Source organism: Mesoplodon densirostris, chromosome 5, assembly GCF_025265405.1.
Source record: "Mesoplodon densirostris isolate mMesDen1 chromosome 5, mMesDen1 primary haplotype, whole genome shotgun sequence".
Classification (NCBI taxonomy): domain Eukaryota; kingdom Metazoa; phylum Chordata; class Mammalia; order Artiodactyla; family Ziphiidae; genus Mesoplodon; species Mesoplodon densirostris.
In genome coordinates, this window is record NC_082665.1 from 114918973 (window position 1) to 114942323 (window position 23351).

Sequence of the window (23351 nt, forward strand, 5' to 3'; positions counted from 1 at the left end):
AAAAGCATGCTGGTATTGTTATCATCAGCACATTGGTAATTACCATTATCAGTTAATTAAATCTTATTATTCCCCACTAAACCAACGTTTATGTGCTAAATGAAATTGAAGTAATTCTTTTAACTTAAATGTCATATAAGTAAACAATTTGTCCGTAGCAAAACTGCAATAAATCATGGCACATTCATTTTGTAGCCAAGGTCCAAAGATATATAGCCCTAGTTTAACCAACATGTATTAATAGTTCTGACTCCAAATTACGACTGCATAAAACAAATAAATAGCATGACTTTATTTATAAGTCAGCACATGGCAGTTGGGAAAAACCACAACCAAGCATTAATATATATTGAGAATTATATATATTAACATTGAGAAATTGTATTTTCTCATAAAATGAAATGGTAATGAAAATTCGAAAAGTTTTTTGTTTATTTTTAGGTGGAGGGGATAACAGTTGCTTTCCTTTTAATTATTTCTAGGTGTTGAGAGATGAAAGGCAGTGTAGACCCTCATTTTGTTCCTACTTTGGCACTGAAACTTACCTTTAATTATTAAATGCTTGATAGTAACCTTTTTCCCAGGCCTGTGTATATGTTCAATCATTCCTCAAATACTTGAAGCTTATAATTTTCCAGGCACCGTGTTTGATACTGGTTTTACTGAGATGTCTGCCCCTGGTGCTCTCACATTTTAGTCTGCCCAGTTATCAGTGTACACTAATCATTCATACTGATTTAACAATAATCTTGGTGATTCTTTCTCTACTTTACCAGTTCTTCAGTCTTTCTTTCTCTCCTGCTCTGACTCATACACCAAACATTCCTTTCAGTTGTTCACCTGACCCCTTATTGGGCGTTTTTGGTGTTAATGGTCTTCCTTTGTTGGGCACTTAATGTTAGCTCTTCAATATTAAACAATAACCTCCTTCTTTTACCATTTAATTAGAAGGTTCGGAAATCATGAATTAATATACTGTGTTAAATCATTGTCTCTTTAAAATAAATTTGATAAGAACATATGGAATCTTCTGTATTGTTTTACATTTACTAGGAATATTTATTTGCATAACTAGGAAAAGCAATACAATTATTATGGAAACATTTTGAATGTATCAGCTCTCTTATCTCGACACATCTGTGGTTTTTTAAAAATGTTTTCACTATTTTATATTATTAATTTCTTGAATTTTATAGAAATCTTTGATTGACATGTACTCTGAAGTTCTTGATGTTCTGTCCGATTATGATGCCAGTTATAATACACAAGATCATCTGCCAAGGGTAAGTAAAAAAATTAGTACACAGTGAACTTGCCCATTAGCAAAAAAACACTGTAGTTTTTTAAAAAGTTACATACATAATACATACACATATGTATAGACATAGACAAAGACATAAAATTTTCTGTATAATATTCATGTGTTCTAGGTGATGCCCTAAGCATTGAATATTGTTTGACTCTTTATTTTGGTCCATTGGTTTACTTATATTTATGCATAATAAAGTAAGGCTTTCAGATATTTGGCATTACGTATTCATAATATCCATGATATTAAAATACCTGAATGGTGGATAAGATTAGGTACATGAGTGAAATTTAACCTTATAGAATTGAAAATGTCTTTGTAAAGAGTAAACTAGCTATTGGAAAAGATTTGTGGCATATGAATGTTGATGTGGTTTTAAAATAGTGGTTTAAATTAGCATAAGTTTTTAATAAAAATTTGGCTGTAAATAATGGATCCAGTTAATGTTTTGCTGTTTATGTTTTCAATACACATCAATGTATGAACCATCATTTTTTTCTGGATGATATTTTAAAATCATTTAAGTGTGTATAATTTTTAAGACTAAAAATTCTCAGCAGCATTCCAAATCTATTAAATTTAAGTTGGTATCAAAAAATATGAAAATGTGGTATTTATTTTGTCACAAGGTTGTTGTGGTTGGAGATCAAAGTGCTGGAAAAACTAGTGTGTTGGAAATGATTGCTCAAGCACGAATATTCCCTAGAGGATCTGGGGAGATGATGACACGTTCTCCGGTTAAGGTAAGAAAATAGGCCCTCTGGATTAATAGACCTATTGTGGTGGTCATTTTGTAATGTATTTAAATGTTGAAGCACTATGTTATACACAGAAACTAACATAATATTGTTTGTCAACTCTACTTCAGTTAAAAAGGAAAATAGGCCAAATGAAGTTCCTCAGGAAAGTAGTCACTTTAATGAAGTTTGTCCATGTGTTAAAATGAAGAATTCTGACAAAAGAAATAATTGATATGTAGCATTTGGAATTATTGCTAGTGTAGAAATCAGTAGGCGGCATCCCTCAGGCGTGAACAAAGATCAGGAGTTTTTCTTGCTGTAATGTAGACACAAGGATGTGTGTGTATGTTTTAACTCAGCCGATGGATGGAGTAGGTATAGAGTGATTGGAGAAATGGAAAATTGAGGTCACCAAGAATGAAGGCTAGAATAGTGGTAGAAAGTGAGACAATGAGGCTGATGCTGAAGTCTTGCAGAATTGAGGTCTGTTTATAATTACAACAGGCAGTCTAGTGTGATTCAGACAGTGCATTATTTGGGGTCTGGCTGTGATTTCAACCATGTTGTGTAAAACTAGTTTCTTTTTCATTGCTTTGTGTTATTGTGTGAATATATCACACTTTATAGATCCGTTTTATTGTTGATGGGCATTTGGAATATTACAAATTTAGGAGGAAAAGAATGAACTGACTATACTTTATATCATGCTCTGTAATTAACTGTAAAAATATTGTGAACCTATCTTTTACATTGTAACCAGCACCCTAATTGTAGTGGCTGTGGCTGATACTATATTTTAGGAAGGAGTTCACTTTCTTCCAGCAGGCAGATATCATGGACAGATTTCCTTGAAACAGACAAGGCTGTTCTCTTTTCAGTTTGTCATTACTTCACTAGTATTTACCAGGACTTCTCCTTGATGGACTCTAAACTCCAGATTTTTTGTCTCCCCTTGAAGAGTGAAATTGCCAAAATCTTGACTTAACATTTTAACCTCTTTAACAGCTTCTTTGTTCCTTAATGTGCAAATGCCTTAAAGGGAAATTGTGCATAGAATGTAGGGCTCAGTTTTTGGAGATTTATTTCTGCTGTCCATTTTTCTCTGAGAGTTTGGCATCTTAGATCGTGGCTGCTTGATAACCCCAGAGTCCGATTTTGTCTCTTCAACACAGTGAGACTGCTACAAGTTTTAAACTTCTCTTTCAGGCCACCCTGTGCCACAAATCAGCAAATGCCCTGAGGGAAAATAGCTGCAGGAATATACCCATCCAAATCCTTTGGGGTCTTGGACTCAGTCCAGGCTGCCATGGTTGCTCCTCTGATGTCTTCAAACAGCTAGGTTTTGTTTGTTATCCTCTGTATGCTTAGCTAATCTTAGTAGATAGAATTGTATTTTAAAAGTGAAATCGGATCATTATAGAGAAGCTTGAAAAGTTACAACTGAAAAGTTAAGGAATGTGAAGTTTAGAAGTTCTCATGAAACCACTGACTGTTGACATGTAAGTTGTTAGAGAATTTCTTGCTCAAATGTCACTCCTTGGGTGAAGGCTGCCTTAGTTCCCCTTAGTACTGCTCTCCTCTGTGGCATCCTAGGTTTTGCTACACAGACCTATTCTCTCTGTATATTTCTCCCAGTATATAATGAGGCCTAAACCAGGGACAGTCAATTCTTCGAGTTCCCCCATCTACAATGCCTGACACAGTTGGCTCTCAATAAATAGATGTTGAATAAATGAATTGTCCTTTACCTAAATTTACCTTTGAAGTGAAATGCAAGATTTCCTTTTAGTTTTTCAAGTTTTGAGATTGATGGCTTTGTGCTTGGTACTCTGTATAATGTTGACTGGAAAATGAGAACCATGTAAGTGCTGTGGGAATTAATAGGAATTGTAAATACAGTCTTCTCAATTTTCTATTAATTTCAGGTGACTCTCAGTGAAGGCCCTCACCACGTGGCCTTGTTTAAAGATAGTTCTCGGGAGTTTGATCTTACCAAAGAGGAAGATGTAAGTAGAATTTGTATGAGGTTTATGTATGTAACTTTTTATAGCGTGTAAACTTATAAAAGACAACTAAATGGAATATTTAACTGAAGATTTCCTTAGGATTTTGTTGCTTTCCATTGATAGCTTGCAGCATTAAGACATGAAATAGAACTCCGAATGAGAAAAAATGTGAAAGAAGGCTGTACTGTTAGCTCTGAGGTAAGTGTTGCAATTCATTTCAACAATGTTTTATGGAAATCCAATGTTTATGGTTTGAAATCATGGTGTTAGCATTGATGTTTAGATTGCAGCTGTTCCAAGATACTTAGTCTTTTTTTTTCTTTTAATATTCCAAAGAATGTATTGCTTTGTGGATAATTTTCTATGATAATTACTGTTATGGTCAGAAAAAGCATAATTTTTTTCTGAGCTGCATATCTGAATGGATGAGATACAGAATTTTCAAAATATGTGTCACCAAAAAATTCCTAACAAGCTGCCTCCCAAAATTAGTTTTTTGGTTTTTGGATTTTTTTTCCCTGCACAGACCATATCCTTAAATGTAAAGGGCCCTGGACTACAGAGGATGGTGCTTGTTGACCTACCAGGTGTGATTAATGTAAGTATCTACAAAATGTGTGTTTTATCTTATTCCTATTGTGAAAGACATTTATAATGACATTTAAAACCTTTTTCTTCAAGACTGTGACATCAGGCATGGCTCCTGACACAAAAGAAACTATTTTCAGTATCAGCAAAGCTTATATGCAGAATCCTAATGCTATCATATTATGTATTCAAGGTAAGTCTTATTGAAAGATTTTAATTGCACTAATATTCTTCCTTACTTAGCAATCAAAGCTTTGTTCTATATATGCATGTTACATAAACATACAAAATAAATATGTTTTGTCCTCTTACTTGTTCGTTTTATTAGTAAATAGAATTGAAGTTGGTGATATTTTGATAAATTTCACTGTGTAGGCATCATAGACATTTTTATTGGCTAGAATGTCTTTTCATAACTAAGATAAAATATTAAGAAAATTTTTCTTACTATAATGTAGACACAAGGATGTAGCTTGTTGAAGTTTTTAAAACCTACTTTGTAACCATTACAGTGTCTTATTTATTTATTTATTTGTTTATTTATTTATTTATTTATGGCTCCGTTGGGTCTTTGTTGCTGAGCGTGGGCTTTCTCTAGTGGCGAGTGGGGGCTACTCTTCGTTGCGGTGCACGGGCTTCTCATTGCGGTGGCTTCTCGTTGCAGAGAATGGGCTCTAGGCCTGTGGGCTTCAGTAGCTGTGACACATGGGCCCAGTAGTTGTGGCTTGCGGGCTCTAGAGCACAGGCTCAGTATTTGTGGCGCACGGGCTTAGTTGCTCCTTGGCATGTGGGATCTTCCCGGACCAGGGCTTGAACCCATGTCCCCTGCACTGGCAGGTGGATTCTTAACCACTGCACCGCCAGGGAAGCCCTACAGTGTCATTTTTCCATTTTTTTTCAGATGGATCTGTGGATGCTGAACGCAGCATTGTTACCGACTTGGTCAGTCAAATGGATCCTCATGGAAGAAGGACAATATTTGTTTTGACCAAAGTAGACCTGGCAGAGAAAAATGTGGCTAGTCCAAGCAGGGTGAGGGCAAGTTCTTTATACAAGCTCCAGTTATGACAGGGACTGGTTGGGGGAATAAAAAATTTCCTTGTGAAATACAAGTAGTGCGATTTTTCTTGGTTCTCATTAAAAACAAAGTATTGTGTAGTTATAGTAAATTAAGTGCAATATCGAGGTATAAGTGAAATTCCACAATTGTAATCAGTTTGCTTCAAATACTTAAAACTGCCAATGTTGCTTACTCTAATTTAATTTAAATTTTGTATGTTGACATAGAGTCATTAACATCATTTGTAGTATTTTTTTGTTATAGTTTAAACTTTTTTTTTAGTTGATGTTCATAAATTAATGTAAAACTAGTGACAGTTTAAATTCCTTTTGGGCCTTACTTATTTTATTTTGTCCTGTTTTTTAAAAAGATTTTATTATTTATGTATTTTTTTCAGATAAACATTACGTTTCTTAACTGATGAAAGACTGTGTGGCAGATTTTCATAATAGAGAAGGCACTGGATGGGGTGTTGGGGCTCAGCATTCTTATCCATGCTCTACCACCAACCAGCTGCATGTCCTTGGGCAAATCTTGTTACTTTTCTGCATCCAGCCAGTGCACCATCCAACCTATTAGTCTAGTTGATCTCTAGGTCATTTTCATTTCTGAGATTCTGTGACTTCTATTCATGGTATTCAGTGTCCCTTCTCTCCTCCTCCCTTGACAAGGCAAGAATTTTATTTTAAGGTACGATTGTGTGCAAGGTTTATTAGGACATGCTCTCTACTTAATTATGAAGGCATAAGGTAGAAGTGGGTAAAAATGCACAATCTGTAGCCAGATTGCTTGGTTTCACATCTGCTCTACTGTTTGCTAGTTGTGTAACCTTAGGTAAGTTGTTTTACTTTTTCAGTGCTTTAGGCTTTCTCATCTGTTGGAAATGAAGATATTAATGGTACTGTCTCATAGGTTATGAAAATTTATTGAGTTAAATATCCATCGTAAAGTGGTTGAAATAGTGCTTGGCACAAAAGTGTTATGTAAATGGTGGCTATCATCTGTTTTTATTATATCTTCATCCCCCATGGAACAACTTCAGATATAAGTACCCATCCCTCTGGCTACTGCTTAGAATTTCTCTTTTTCCCATCCAAAACTCTGTAGGACTATGCCTCTGTGATGGGGTTCCCAAGACAGACCACCCCTAGGCTCCCTGATTCCGTAGAAGGACTCACAGGACTCAGTACATAGTAATACTTCCACCTAAGATTTTATTACAATGATAGGATGCAAAGCAAAATTACAAAATGAGAAGGTGCAAAAAGTGATATCTGAAGGAAACCAAGCTCAAGTTTCCAAGAGTTCTTTCCTAGTAGAGTCATACAGGAAATGCTTAATCCTGCCAGCAACAAGTTACTCATTAGAGACACAGCACCTAAGGTTTTTACTGGGGGCTGTTCATGTAGCCACCCTCAAGTACCAAGATTCCAGACGCCCAAAGGAAAGCAGATGTTCAGCATAAACCACATGGATTGCACAATGAGCCACTGTTATTTAGGGAAAGTTTTATATCAGTGTAGGGAATTGTTTACCAGTTAAGTTCCCAGATGCCAGCCAAGGACAAGAAGGCCTTTCTGAGGACAGCATTCTCAGGCCTGCTGTGTTAACTCTTTTCTGTACAGCCTCGGTGACCTTAGCTTTGCCTTATTTTTAAGGGTAAGGCCTGCCCTTGGCAGTATTGGTCCTGATAGGGAGGAGGGGAGAAGTGAGGTAGAAGCAAATTTCTGTGCTTCCTTCCCATTTCCCATCATTCCTTTCATTTCTTTATCCTCTTCTTTAGGATAATGAGTTTGCATTTCCTTTGAATACAGTTGAAGCTTATATCAGTCTTTTTTTATACCAAAGATTCAGCATTAGCTTAGAAATGTGACTTGTCTTAGAGGAGGGATTCTTATCTCAGTATTAATCTTAATGAGCTTCTGGGAGTAGGAACTCTTTTATGTTATGTGTGAATGATAGATCTCTGTGCAAATGTGCATTTTTCTAGAGAGAGAGTCTGTAGTTTTTATTTCATTTAGAAAAGGAGTTTTGACCCTAAAAGAGTTGAGAACCAATGGATCCAAGTTTTTTTTAATAAAGTTAAAAAAGGAAAAAAAAAGACCGTCCAACTTTGTTAGAATTTAGATATTGGGGAAATAATAATAGCAGCTACTATTATTGTGTGCTTCTGCATGCCTGGCACTGTGTTAAGTATCATATAATCTTTTCAACTACCATTTTGAAAAAGTTAAGTAGCTTACTTAAGGCCACACACCTAGTTAAGTGCCAGAGCAGAAATTCAAACTAAGTAAGGCCTGACTCCAAAGCTCTATATGTCATTCCAAGTTCTAATTTTGGTACTTACGTTTTAACAATACATTTTTAATATAACAAAATTAAATGTATTTAATTTTTTCCTCAAAGAGCAATTGAAATGCATTTCAGTACTTTTGTACAGACATATATAGCAATTGAAATACATTTCAGTACTTTTGTACAGACATATATTTACCTAAACATATACATATATAGCATTATTAAATTTGCTTTCTAAATAGCATGTTATGCTTTAAAAATTATGTAAACTTACATCTGTTTATTTTTCCCACTTTTGAAAATAGATTCAGCAGATAATTGAAGGAAAACTCTTCCCAATGAAAGCTCTAGGTTATTTTGCTGTTGTAACAGGAAAAGGTATGCAAAGACAGATTATTATAGTTTTTTGTTGTTTTCAAATAATAAAAACGAATTTTCTTAGTGAGAACTTTACCATCATCTCTCCCTAGGAAACAGCTCTGAAAGCATTGAAGCTATAAGAGACTATGAAGAAGAATTTTTTCAGAATTCAAAACTCCTAAAGTAGGTATCTTGTTTAAATATTTAAAGACTTTATAGTGAGGGAGTAGCTTCAGCTGTTTTCATTTACAAGTTTGTTTTATAGCTATCAGTTTAACATTGAATTTCCAGAACTGAATTCCCAAATAGCGATCTGTATTTAATAAGCAAGACCTCAAGCTACTCTGACAGAATTGGGAGCAGTTTATCACACAGTACAGTACATGCTGTTATAATAAACTGCCCCTTGGCATATGGGCATCGGAGACCACGCTGACACCACTTAAGTTGCTTTGCTTATAAGGTGATTTTTAAAAATCAACACTTACATGTTTAAATGCATGTACACATTTCTCTTACAGTATTGGGAAAAGTTGGAGTGAGGGGTGGGAGTGTGAAAGGGGTGTCCTTAAATAGATATTGACAGAAGTTAACAGAAAATAAGATACTGACAGTAAAGCAAAGAGGAAAAGCTAAAGGGCAACTGAATTTTAAAACATTATAACATGTAGAGAGTCTCTTGAACTGGAAGAGTGCGTTTGCCTCTGTATTAGTGTAGCAAGTCAAGGTAGTCTTTTCACACGTAGTCCTGAGAATTGTCTGTTGGGTTGGGAGCTGGCAAGTGGGTAGAACTATGCTATCCAATACAGTGGTCACTAGCCTTGTGTGCTTGTTTAAATTTATTTATTTATTTATTTTAAAATAAATTTTTTAATTTATTTTTGGCCGTGTTGGGTCTTTGTTGCTACGCGCGTGTTTTCTCTAGTTTGAGCAAGCAGGGGCTACTCTTTGTTGCGGTGCGCAGGCTTCTCATTGCATCATGTTGAGGAGCATGGGCTCTAGGTGGTGTGGACTTCAGTAGTTGTGGCTCTCAGGTTCTAGAGCACAGGCTCAGTAGTTGTGGCGCATGTTGCTCTGCGGCATGTGGGATCCTCCCAGACCAGGGCTCGAACCCATGTCCCCTACACTGGCAGGCAGACTCTTAACCAGGGAAGGGACTCTTGCCACCAGGGACTCTTGCCACCAGGGAAGTCTCTAAATTTAAGTTAGTTAACATTAAATAGAGGGAAAATTTGAGTTCCTCAGTCACACTAACCACACATTTCAAGGGGTCAATAACCTCATGTGACTAGTAGCTACCATATTGGACAGCACGGGTATAGGTTACTTACCTCATCACAGAAAGTTCATTGGACCACCCTAGTATAAAATGATTAAGTGGCTATTCTCATTATGTTATAACAAGCACATTCTCAAACTTGGTGATAGTATTGTCCTTTCTGCCACTTTAATATACTTTAGCTCTGGTTATTGTTTTGTAGGACAAGCATGCTAAAGGCACACCAAGTGACTACAAGAAATCTAAGCCTTGCTGTATCGGACTGCTTTTGGAAAATGGTACGAGAGTCAGTTGAACAACAGGCTGACAGTTTCAAAGGTAAGTTGGGTTTTTAAAATAAACTCTCAAATTTAGATATTTTATTAGCTGGCAGTCTTGGGCATCCATCAGATTCTTTACTTCCTTTGCTTTAACAGTTGCTTTTCATTCATTTACTATAAGATAGTATGTAGGAAAAGGAAAAATACAAATCTTCAGTTGTATGAGAGCAGGATTTTTCCTTTCAGGGGAAACATTGCTAGGAGCACATTACAAAATTTAAAGAGAAAGTTTGCAGTAGTGTTTGGGAGAAAGAACCTAGTATAACTATAGAGAACTCAGATTCTGCCTTTTTAGAGGAAAGAGAGGAAATGTGTTGGGAAGCAGAGCAGCCAGTGTACTTTCAGCTACATTGTACTGGTTGCTGAATCCCACGCTTTCCTGTTCCATGGCTTTGCTTGCTTCTGTAGTTTCATTTGGTGAGAGTATATCCTCGTTCCATTTTCTCATTAGGAGAGCCTACCTATTTATCCCATTAGTCCCTCAGCAGCCTTGTAAGTATTATTCTCATCTTACAGAAGAGCAAACTGAGGCAGAGAATAATTTACCTAAGTAACACACCCAGCATCAAACAGTAATAGATAATAGACCCAGGATTTGAATGGGGTTCAAAATCAGGATTGAGTTGGTGGTATGACTTCAGAGTTCCATGCTCTTAGCAGCTGTACTAAATTGTGTCAGCTGTGTGCTTTGTGGATTGAAAATGGAGAAACTAAAGTCAAAGGGATTAGTTTGGAAAACTGTTGTAGTAATGCTATTCTGAGATATTGAGAGCCCAGAGTACTCAGGAACTATCTGTGCACACTCAGAAATTCAGTTAATATAGCAGATATGTGAGAGATAGCCTTTAACCACTGCATCTGGAACTGAAGAGAATCCTCAAACTTGAGCATTTTTCCTTCTTCCTCAGCAACACGTTTTAACCTTGAAACTGAGTGGAAGAATAACTATCCTCGCCTGCGAGAACTTGACCGGGTAATATTTATGTACCTCATGTATTTTGTATATATCTAATTTAGTGTTGTGCTCTAACAAAATTTATGTTGACGAGCAAAATCTGGTAAGCTAAATTGTTTTGGTTTTAACCATGATTACTAATTTAGAGTTGCAAGAATACATTTCCAGGAACAGTTGTCACTTTTACAAATAATTTAAATTATTTACTACATAATAAAAAAAGTAATTAGGGATCATAGGATATCCAAACAAGTGTTCAAAATTTTTTTCTGAAAAGGTGAAGAATAGTCTTTCAAGGTCTTATAAATTAACATATTTATGTAGTGTAAACTTAAAAATTATACATCAGCTTTTTAACCTTTTCACTGTTCATACCCTAAGTTAATAGGTCTTACGTATTGGTTTTCCTTGATTTTAAAATGCCATCAGTTGTAAAACACAGCATCAGATTACTGTTAGTAATACACTAAATTAATGTGCGTTGATAACTTTCACATAACGTTTGTTACGTAAAAAACTTATCAGAACAAATGTTCTGTGAAAAACTGCATTCAGAGTTGAATAAGTAGACGTGTGTCAGTTTCTTTGTCCTTATCTGGATATTGGCATTCCTAAGGAAAGAAACTAGAAGAGAAGAGCGTTACTTGTTGGTCAGGCATGCTTCAAACCTAAGCCCAGCCAGTAGCTTGTCAGAGGGCTTCCTTTTAGTTATCTCTGAAAATCATGGCAGGGCAAATTAACTATCTTATGAAAATCTTACTTACGTATATCTATATTGCCTAGAACGAACTGTTTGAAAAAGCTAAAAATGAAATCCTCGATGAAGTTATCAGTCTGAGCCAGGTTACACCAAAACATTGGTGAGTATTTGACCTTTTCTCAAAGACTTTACTATGTGAATTATAATGGAATACTAAAATTTAGATTGATAAAGCAGTGATTTATTGTAGCCTTGGCCTATCCCCCCAAACACTTAGTAAATAGGCAAGAACATAAAAGTATGGTTTTTTTGCAAAATCTAACCACTATTCTAGTCTAACCAATTAAATATTTTAAGTATAATGAATTATGTATTTATTATGTATCTCTGAGAAGAGATATTCTGAAAGATAGCTTTCTCCATGCTCTTTTGAAATCTTCATTCATCTTAGGTTTTTCTTTATCTTATACTTAATAAATACATAATTTTGATTTCTATAAAATCATTTAGGTAAAAGTTTTATCAAATTGTGCTTTAGCTAAGTATCAAACAGTCTAACAAAACTGGTTGCTCTTGTTGGATTACACATAGAGAACAAAACTACAGAGAAAGTTGATTTGTAAACGGAGAAGAGTATATTACTTTCAAATTCTCACATCTGCATAAGAACACTGGTGCTTTTGTAATATGTGTCTGATATGTTTTGTACAAATCACATTTGAAATTGAATCCTATTTGAGATTTTTTTTAAAATAGCAAGTAAATGCATTCTTTTGAAAAATACTCATGCAAATCGCTTTTAGGGCCAAGTGTCACCTTCAATTTATGTTTTAGTAAATATTGGCACTCTTAAATATGTTGGAATGGCAGTAACCAAAATAGGTTCCATGTACCTCAAGCAAGCTACGTATAAATAGCTTAAATTTTTATAATCGTATTTTAATTAGCAAATCCCTTATATAAAAATTATCTTTATAATGAAGTCTGTAGTATTTTAAGAATTTATTATTCTTGGAGCAGAACTGCCATTTATTATGAATATTTTCTGTAATTCTTCTATTTGCTCAGTTGAAGATTATCAAAATTGAACTTAGAGAGTAGTGTCCAGTCCTTAAGTTTGTATTCAGTACTACTAGTTTCCTCATGTTGGTGCCCTTTCTTCCTCAGTAGTGAACCCTTTTCTCTCTTCAAGTAGTCAAAATTTGCCTATTTTTAATCTCTCTCCTTATCCAAAAAAGAATTCTGATCTTATCTGTATTTGTTGATTGATTAATCATATATATATATATATATATATATATATATACACATACACACAAAAAAACTTGTTCTCATTATTATTTGTATTTTAAGCCAGTTCTATGGCTTTCTATAAGTCATCCAGCTTTTGAAGTTTGCAAGAGATAGATATGTGTGTGTGTATATATGTATGTATGTGTATAGTATATACATATACATATACACACAGAATGAATAGTACTACTTACTAGGTTGTATGAAGATAATGTACAGAAAAAGTGATTTGTAAACTATGATAACTCATAATGCTGTTTATGGGAGAAAAATGTGGTGCCTCTGAATTTCTGGCATCATCAAATGGAATGGTTCGTTTTGTTTGGACAGAGCAAGTCTGAAATCAAAGTGTACCTACACTTAAGCGAGCCTTGAAGATAAATCTAATTTACTTAATACACGGGTGGTGAAGGGAATTTGTGAAGGGACAAGAAACCTATATTGCCAGATTGCCTATTGAGAAGGCAAGGGAGAGAACTAGGACATCTGGCTGCTAGAGATTTATTCTTTGAGCTGCTGGATCTTTTCATCACCACCACCACCACCTCCGCCGCACCCTTTTTCCCCAGACGCTGTAGCTTAACACAAACATAGATCAAAATAGCAGGTCCTAATCTTAGCTGTTTGTGCCACATTGATTTCAACTGCATTGCACCCAAAATGTTTTATTTTTGTGACATAGTTGATGTTGTGTCAGGTAGTATCTTTTTGCTGCTTAATGCCTTATGTGACATTTTAGGATACACCCTTAAGATGTTTATAATTATTTAAGTCACAGGACTGCTTGATCTGTATTTGGTCATCTGGAAGCACTGTTACAAGCATTTTGTCATTCTATACTTCAATCATATTTTAAGAAAGTTATTGGAGGTTTAGATTTGACATATGATTCATTAGAGTAAGAAATAGGCTCTCAGCACTTTCACACAATATACTTGATCTTTACGAGTCGATTACGGACACTAAGCAGGAGATAGTTATTTTATCCTTATTTAGAAGGATAGCTGGCAGGATTTATAGAAATACACTTAAAAATGGTATCGCAGTATACATACAATTTTTGATGAAAAGTATTAAGTTTATTTTGTTGAAGTTAAAAGAATGAAAGGAATATGGGAATGCACAGTTAAGTACCCTAACTCAGATGTAAGGAATCAAAAAAGATTTCTTATATTTTGAGATTTAAAGAGTGAATAGATGCTAGGTAAAGGCAGTGACCAGAATATTTCAGAGGCCAAGAGGTGAGAGCAAGAAAAGTGACACAAGTAACTGAAGACAGGTACCTATGGCTTTAGCATAGAAGGAGGCAAGAGGCAGAAGATGAAACGGTGGATATAAGCAAGATATAGATGATTAAGGGCCTTAGAAACCATGTTTAGAAGCTTGAAATTTATCCCACAACCAGTGAGGGTCAATGAAGAGACTTAGGCAGATTTGCATTTTAGAAAGATTTTTGTAGTAGGGAAAGTGGAATACAGGTGGAGAAAACTGAGCAAGGAGATAGTTGACTGTTGAAATAATCTAGACCAGAAGAGATAGTGGCTTGAACTTGAATAGTGGTTGTGCAGGTGGAGAAGAGGAGACATTTTTGAGATATTTGAGAGGCTACCTAGAGGATAGGATTGACAGGATTTAGTGATTGGATGTGTAGGTAATGCAGACGAGGAGCCAGTTAAACACTGAGTACATTTATATCCAGTAGTTATATTGCTAGGGCTCTATGGAAATGAAGATATATTTGACGAAGATGAACACATAAGAATCTTCACCATGGTTTTGTTTATAAGTGTAAAAAATTGAAAACTTGTGTTTTTATTTGTAATTACATAATATTTGATTTATCCATAGAATGGATTACTATGCAGCCATTGAAAAATGTAGGATGTCAACATGGAAAACTATGTACAATATACTTTAATATTATATTTATTAAACAGTATGTGTAATATCACCTGTGTAAACACACAAATAGTAATGTAGGCATTGAATATTTTTAATGATAAATTAAGCTTGTGAATAGTGGTCATTTAGTGAAAGAGACATTATGGAGGACTTCTTACTTTTTCTTTATTGGTTTTAAATTATATGGAGTAAGTCTTCTGCTATAAAAGAAGAAATTTTCATTTTGAAAAAAATTTTAATTAAAAGGGCATATAGGTAAAGTTCAGGAGATAAAGGGGGTGATAAATACAACTATAATGGTAATTGTATTTTGTGTATTAGTGGTATTTATCCCTGGACGATGGCAAAACTTAGAGAAGTCTACAATCACCTAGAATATATACTGGGGGAACTGGTCGTTGTGAGTAGAAGACTAATGGTCTGGAAGAGAGATTGTGGGATAAGGAGAACATCCACCTCCTGACTCTGAAGCACATTCAGCTAATGAGCAGCTTCCAGGCAGCAGAATTTGAGGACAGTTACTGCCTGTAAGGGAGGGTCAGGAAAGGTTTGAAGATGCAAGGAAAATGGAAAGAATGAGAATATAAAATGGTTTGTTTGTTATGGAACAAGGTATTGGAGGCACAATAAAAGTTATTGTGATGGAGGGGAGCAGAGGGAGTCTGGACAGAGGACAGCAGCTTAGTGATGGAAGGGCAAGCGAGCTGGGTAAGGATAAGTGACAGCCGCCACCTTTGGATTGGGAAGCTGCAGCCTCTGTTGAGAAAGTTACCTCAGGCTTGTCAGAATTTAGTGGTGTGGAATTTTGTTATGATCTCCTTGAAAGGGTGTCTCGGTTGTAGAGTCCTGTCCCATAGACTCCTAGGAAGAGATTAACAGACCATGTCTGTTCTGAGGCAGGAGCAGCAAAAGGCCTTCGTGGTCAGAGGCTGTACCCTGATTTTTTGTTCATCTTTCAGATATCTTGAGTTTGTGTTTAAAATTGTCTGAATAGATGGCCCTGACAAACTTCTTTTGTTCCACCTTGCTCTTAGAATTCTCCCATTATCTGTCATTAATGCCGTGGCTAAATGGACTTTGTCCTTTTGATCCTCAGTGGTGTATTCTCTCTGCATATTCTTTCTCTCTTTCCTTCTTTCCTTCCGTTTGTTTTTATTGAAATATAGTTGACATACAATATTATGTTAGTTTCAGTGCACTACACAGTGATTTTTTAACATCTTTATTAGAGTATAATTGCTTTACAATGGTATGTCAGTTTCTGCTTTATAACAAAGTAAATCAGTTATACATATGTCCCCATATGTCTTCCCTCTTGCATCTCCCTCCCTCCGACCCTCCCTATCCCACCCCTCTAGGTGGTCACAAAGCACCGAGCTGAAGTCCCTGTGCTATGTGGCTGCTTCCCACTAGCTGTCTGTTTTACGTTTGGTACTGTATATATGTCCATGCCACTCTCTCACTTTGTCCCAGCTTACCCTTCCCTCTCCCCATATCCTCAAGTCCATTCTCTAGTAGGTCTGCATCTTTATTCCCATCTTGCTCCTAGGTTCTTCTGACCATTTTCATTTTTTTTTATATTCCATATATATGTGTTAGCATACGGTATTTGTTTTTCTCTTTCTGACTTACTTCACTCTGTATGACAGTCTCTAGGTCCATCCACCTCACTACAGATAACTCAATTTTGTTTCTTTTTATGGCTGAATAATATTCCATTGTGTACATGTGCCACATCTTCTTTACCCATTCATCCGATGATGGACACCTAGGTTGTTTCCATCTCCTGGCTATTGTAAGTAGAGCTGCAATGAACATTTTGGTACATGACGCTTTTTTAAATTATGGTTTTCTCAGGGTATATGCCCAGTAGTGGGATTGCTAGGTCGTATGGTAGTCCTATTTTGAGTTTTTTGAGGAAATTCCATACTGTTTTCCATAGTGGCTGTATCAATTTACATTCCCACCAACAGTGCAAGAGTGTGTTCCCTTTTCTCCACACCCTCTCCAGCATTTATTGTTTGTAGATTTTTTGATGGTGGCCATTCTGACCAGTGTGAGATGATATCTCATTGTAGTTTTGATTTGCATTTCTCTAATGATTAATGATGTTGAGTGTTCTTTCATGTGTTTGTTGGCAATCTGTATATCTTCTTTGGAGAAATGTCTATTTAGGTCTTCTGCCCATTTTTGGATTGGGTTGTTTCTTTTTGATATTGAGCTGCATGAGTTGCTTGTATGTTTTGGAGGTTAATCCTTTGTCAGTTGCTTCATTTGCAAATATTTTCTCCCATTCTGAGGGTTGTTTTTTCATCTTGTTTATGGTTTCCTTTGCTGTGCAAAAGCTTTGAAGTTTCATTAGGTCCCATTTATTTATTTTTGTTATTATTTCCATTTCTCTAGGAGGTGGGTCAAAAACGATCTTGCTGTGATTTATGTCATAGAATGTTCTGCCTATGTTTTCCTCTAAGAGTTTGATGGTGTCTGGCCTTACATTTAGGTCTTTAATCCATATTGAGTTTATTTTTGTGTATGGTGTTACGGAGTGTTCTAATTTCATTCTTTCACATGTAGCTGTCCAGTTTTCCCAGCACTGCTTATTGAAGAGGCTGTCTTTTTTCCACTGTATATTCTTGCCTCCTTTATCAAAAATAAGGTGACCATATATGCGTGGGTTTATCTCTGGGCTTTCTATCCTGTTCAGTTGATCTATATTTCTGGTTTTGTGCCAGTACCATACTGTCTTCATTACTGTAGCTTTGTAGTATAGTCTGAAGTCAGGAAGCCTGATTCCTCCAGCTCCCGTTTTCTTTCTCAAGATTCCTTTGGCTTTTGGGGGTCTTTTGTGTTTCCATACAAATTGTGAAATTTTTTGTTCTAGTTCTGTGAAAAGTACGAGTGGTAGTTTGATAGGGATTGCATTGAATCTGTAGATTGCTTTGGGTAGTAGAGTCATTTTCACAATATTGATTGTTCCAATCCAAGAACATGGTATATCTCTCCATCTATTTGTATCATCTTTACTTTCTTTCATCAGTGTCTTATAATTTTCTGCATACAGGTCTTTTGTCTCCTTAGGTAGGTTTATTCCTAGATATTTTATTCTTTTTGTTGCAGTGGTAAATGGGAGTGTTTTCTTAATTTCACTTTCAGATTTTTCATCATTAATGTGTAGGAATGCAAGAGGTTTCAGTGCATTAACTTTGTATCCTGCTACTTTACCAAATTCATTGATTAGCTCCAGTAGTTTTCTGGTAGCATCTTTAGGATCCTCTATGTATAGTATCATGTCATCTGCAAACAGTGACAGCTTTACTTCTTTTCTGATTTGGATTCCTTTTATTTCTTTTTCTTCTCTGATTGCTGTGGCTAAAACTTCCAAAACTATGTTGAATAATAGTGGTGAGTGTGGGTAACCTGTCTTGTTCCTGATCTTAGTGGAAATGGTTTCAGTTTTTCACCATTGAGGATGATGTTGGCTGTGGGTTTGTCATGTATGGCCTTTATTGTGTTGAGGAAAGTTCCCTCTATTCCTACTTTCTGCAGGGTTTTTATCATAAATGGGTGTTGAATTTTGTCAAAAGCTTTCTCTGCATCTATTGAGATGGTCATATGGTTTTTCTCCTTCACTTTGTTAATATGGTGTATCACGTTGATTGATTTGTGTATATTGAAGAATCCTTGCATTCCTGGGATACACCCCACTTGATCATGGTGTATGATCCTTTTAATGTGCTGTTAGATTGTGTTTGCTAGTATCATTTTTTTTTTTTTTTTTTTTTGCGTTACACGGGCCTCTCACTGTTGTGGCCTTTCCCATTGCAGAACACGGGCTCCGGACACACAGGTTAAGCGGCCATGGCTCACGGGCCCAGCCGCTCCGCGGCATGTAGGATCTTCATGGACCAGGGCATGAACCTGTGTCCCCTGCATTGGCAGATGGACTCTCAACCACTGCGCCACCAGGGAAGCCCTGTTTGCTAGTATTTTTTTGAGGATTTTTGCATCTGTGTTCATCAGTGATATTGGCCTGTATTTTTCTTTCTTTGTGACATCTTTGTCTGGTTTTGGTATCAGAATGATGGTGGCCTTGTAGAATGAGTTTGGGAGTGTTCCTACCTCTGCTATATTTGGAAGAGTTTGAGAAGGATAGGTATTAGCTTTTCTGTAAATGTTTGATAGAATTCACCTGTGAAGCCATCTGGTCCTGGGCTTTTGTTTGTTGGAAGATTTTTAATCACAGTTTCAAATTCAGTGTTTGTGAATGGTCTGTTCATACTTTCTATTTCTTCCTGTTTCAGTCTCGGAAGGTTGTGCATTTCTAAGAATTTGTCCATTTCTTCCATGTTGTCCATTTTATTGGCATAGAGTTGCTTGTAGTAATCGCTCATGATCCTTTGTATTTCTGCAGTGTCAGTTGTTACTTCTCCTTTTTTCATTTCTAATTCTATTGATTTGAGTCTTCTCCCTTTTTTTCTTGATGAGTCTGGCTAATGGTTTATCAATTTTGTTTATCTTCTCAAAGAACCAACTTTTAGTCTTATTGATCTTTGCTATCTTTTCCTTCATTTCTTTTTCATTTATTTCTGATCTGATCTTTATGATTTCTTTCCTTTTGCTAACTTTGCGGGTTTTTTGTTCTTCTTTCTGTAATTGCTTTAGGTGTAAGTTTAGGTTGTTTATTTGAGATGTTTCTTGTTTCTTTTTGTGGCCCCTCCCGTTGTGGAGCACAGGCTCCGGACGCGCAGGCCCAGCGGCCATGGCTCACGGGCCCAGCCGCTCCGCGGCATATGGGATCCTCCCAGACCGGGGCACGAACCCGTATCCCCTGCATCGGCAGGCGGACTCTCAACCACTTGCGCCACCAGGGAGGCCCTGTTTCTTGTTTCTTAAGGTAGGCTTGTATAGCTATAAACTTCCCTCTTAGAACTGCTTTTGCTGCATCCCATAGATTTTGGGTCGTTGTGTTCTCATTGTCATTTGTTTCTAGGTATGTTTTGATTTCCTCTTTGATTTTTCCAGTGATCTCTTGGTTCTTAAGTAGTGTGTTCTTTAGCCTCCATGTGTTTGTATTTCTTACAGATTTTTTCCTGTAATTGATATGTAGTCTCATAGTGTTCTGGTTGGAAAAGATACTTGATACGATTTCAATTTTCTTAAATTTACCAAAGCTTGATTTGTGACCCAAGATGTGGTCTATCCTGGAAAATGTTCCATGGGCACTTGAGAAGAATGTGTCCTGTTGTTTTTGGATGGAATGTCCTATAAATATCAATTAAGTCCATCTTGTTTAGTGTATCATTCAAAGCTTGTGTTTCCTTATTTATTTTCATTTTGGATGCTCTGTGCATTGGTGAATGTGAGGTGTTAAAGTCCCCTACTATAATTGTATTACTGTCGATTTTCCCTTTTATGGCTGTTATATTTGCCTTATGTATTGAGGTGCTCCTATGTTGGGTGCATAAATATTTACAATTGTTACATCTTCCTGGATTGATCCCTTGACCATTATGTATTGTCCTTCTTTGTCTCTTGTAATACTCTTTATTTTAACATCTGTTTTGTCTGATATGAGTATTGCTACTTCAGCTTTCTTTTGATTTCCATTTGCAGGGAATATCTTTTTCCATCCCCTCACTTTCAGTCTGTATGTGTCCCTAGGTCTGAATTGGGTCTCTTGTAGACAGCATATATACGGGTCTTGTTTTTGTATCCAGCCAGTGTACGTCTTTTGGTTGGAGCATTTAATCCATTTACATTTAAGGTAATTATCGATATGCATGTTTATATTACCATTTTCTTAATTGTTTTGGGTTTATTATTGTAGGTCTTTTCCTTCTCTTGTGTTTCCTGCCTGGAGAAGTTCCTTTAGCATTTGTTGTAAAGCTGGTTTGGTGGTGCTGAATTCTCTTAGCTTTTGCTTGTCTGTAGAGCTTTTAATTTCTCTGTCAAATCTGAATGAGATCCTTGCTGTGTAGAGTAATCTTGGTTGTAGGTTTTTCTCTTTCATCACTTTAAATATGTCCTGCCACTCCCTTCTGGATTGCAGAGTTTCTGCTGAAAGATCAGCTGTTAATTTTATGGGGATTCCCCTGTGGGTTACTTGTTGTTTTTCCCTTGCTGCTTTTAATATTTGTTCCTTGTATTTAATTTCTGATAGTTTGATTAATATGTGTCTTGGCATGTTTCTCCTTGGATTTATCCTGTATCGGACTCTCTGTGCTTCCTGGGCTTGATTAACTATTTCCTTTCACATAGTAGGGAAGTTTTCAACTATAATCTCTTCAAATATTTTCTCAGTCCCTTTCTTTATCTCTTCTTCTTCTAAGACCCCTATAATTTGAATGTTGGTGCGTTTAATGGTGTCCCAGAGGTCTCTGAGACTGTCCTCAATTCTTTTCATTCTTTTTTCTTTAGTCTGCTCTGCAGTAGTTATTTCCACTATTTTATCTTCCAGGTCACTTATCTGTTCTTCTGCCTCAGTTATTCTGCTATTGATCCCTTCGAGAGAATTTTTAATTTCATTTATTGTGTTGTTCATCATTGTTTGTTTCCTCTTTAGCTCTTCTGGGTCCTTGTTAAACATTTCTTGTATTTTCTCCATTCTATTTCCAAGATTTTGGCTCATGTTTACTATCATTATTCTGAATTGTTTTTCAGGTAGACTGCCGATCTCCTCTTCATTTGTTAGGTCTGATGGGTTTTTACCTTGCTCCTTCATCTGCTGTGTGTTTCTCTGTCTTTTCATTTTGCTTAACCTACCGTGTTTGGGGTATCCTTTTCACCGGCTGCACGTTCGTAGTTTCCGTTGTTTTTGGTGTCTGTCCCCAGTGGCTAAGGTTGGTTCGGTGGGTTGTGTAGGCTTCCTTGTGGAGGGGACTAGTGCCTGTGTTCTGGTGGATGAGGCTGGATCTTGTCTTTCTGGTGGACAGGTCCACATCTGGTGGTGTGTTTTGGGGTGTCTGTAGCCTTATTATGATTTTAGGCAGCCTCTGTGCTAATGGATGGGGTTGTGTTCCTGTCTTGCTAGTTGTTTGGCATAGGGTGTCCAGCACTGTAGCTTGCTGGTCGTTGAGTGCAGCTGGGTCTTGGCTTTGAGATGGAGATCTCTGGGAGATTTTCACCGTTTGATATTACGTGGAGCTGGGAGGTCTCTTGTGGACCCGTGTCCTGAACTTGGCTCTCCCACCTCAGTGGCACAGCCCTGATGCCGGGTTGGAGCACCAAGAGCCTGTCCTCCACATGTCTCAGAATAAAAGGGAGAAACTAGGAAAGAAAGAAAGAAGAAGATAAAATAAAGTAAAAAAAATAATGTTATTAAAATAAAAAATTATTATTAAGAAAAGAAGTTTTTTTAAGTAATTAAAAAAACAAAAATGGACAGACAGAACCCTAGGACAAATGGTAAAAGCAAAGCTATACAGACAAAATCACACACAGAAGCATACACATACACACTAACAAAAAGGGGAAAACATGAAAAAATATATATATATCGTTGCCCCCAAAGTCCACCTCCTCAATTTGGGATGATTCGTTGTCTATTCAGGTATTCCACAGATGCAGGGTACATCAAGTTGATTGTGGAGATTTAATCCGCTGCTCCTGAGGCTGCTGGGAGAAACTTCCTTTTCTCTTCTTTGTTCGCACAGCTCCCGGGGTTCAGCTTTGGATTTGGCCCCGCCTGTGCGTGTAGGTCGCCTGAGGGCGTCCGTTCTTCACTCACACAGGACGGGGTTAAAGGAGTAGCTGCTTCAGGGGCTCTGGCTCACTCAGCCGGCGGGGGGGGGGGGGGGGGGGGGGGAGGGGCATGAAGGCGGGGCGAGCCTGCAGCGGCAGAGGCCGTGGTGACGTTGCACCAGCCTGAGGCGGCAGCTTGAGACTATTTCCCAGACTGCCTTCCGGCCAGCCATGGCGCACTAGCCCCCTTCAGGCTGTGTTCACGCCGCCAACCCCAGTCCTCTCCCTGTGGTCTGACCTCCGAAGCCCGAGCCTCAGCTCCCAGCCCCGCCCACCCCGACGGGTGAGCATACAAGCCTCTCAGGCTGGTGAGTGCTGGTTGGCACCGATCCTCTGTGCGGGGATCTCTCTGCTTTGCCCTCCACACCCCTGTTGCTGTGCTCTCCTCCGTGGCTCCGAAGCTTCCCCCTCCGCCACCCGCAGTCTCCGCCCGTGAAGGGGCTCCTAGTGTGTGGAAACCTTTCCTCCTTCACAGCTCCCTCCCACTGGTGCGGGTCCTGTCCCTATTCTTTTGTCTCTGTTTTTTCTTTTGCCCTACCCAAGTACATAGGGAGTTTCTTGCCTTTTGGGAGGTATGAGGTCTTCTGCCAGCGTTCAGTAGGTGTTCTGTAGGAGTTGTTCCACATGTAGATGTATTTCTGATGTATTTGTGGGGAGGAAGGTGATCTCCACATCTTACTCTTCTGCCATCTTGAAGCTCCTCCTCTACATAGTGATTTGACATTTGCATACATTATGGAACTAAGTTACTAAGTCTAGTAACCATCTGTCCCCATACAAAGTTATTACAATATTATTGGT

General features: G+C 37.2%; 1 protein-coding gene across 5 annotated transcripts in view; it reads left to right on the top strand.

The window, feature by feature from the left end:
- The window catches only part of OPA1 (OPA1 mitochondrial dynamin like GTPase), a 92409-nt gene that overhangs the window by 26840 nt on the left and 42218 nt on the right, over positions 1-23351 (top strand). For all 5 annotated transcript variants that reach the window (XM_060099300.1, XM_060099302.1, XM_060099301.1 and 2 more), the window contains 12 exons: positions 1197-1283; positions 1939-2052; positions 3975-4055; positions 4179-4253; positions 4582-4653; positions 4737-4836; positions 5545-5675; positions 8307-8379; positions 8472-8544; positions 9843-9958; positions 10869-10933; positions 11699-11775. In XM_060099300.1, coding sequence (XP_059955283.1) covers positions 1197-1283; positions 1939-2052; positions 3975-4055; positions 4179-4253; positions 4582-4653; positions 4737-4836; positions 5545-5675; positions 8307-8379; positions 8472-8544; positions 9843-9958; positions 10869-10933; positions 11699-11775 — 1064 coding nt within the window. The remainder of the gene's footprint in view (positions 1-1196; positions 1284-1938; positions 2053-3974; positions 4056-4178; positions 4254-4581; positions 4654-4736; positions 4837-5544; positions 5676-8306; positions 8380-8471; positions 8545-9842; positions 9959-10868; positions 10934-11698; positions 11776-23351) is intronic.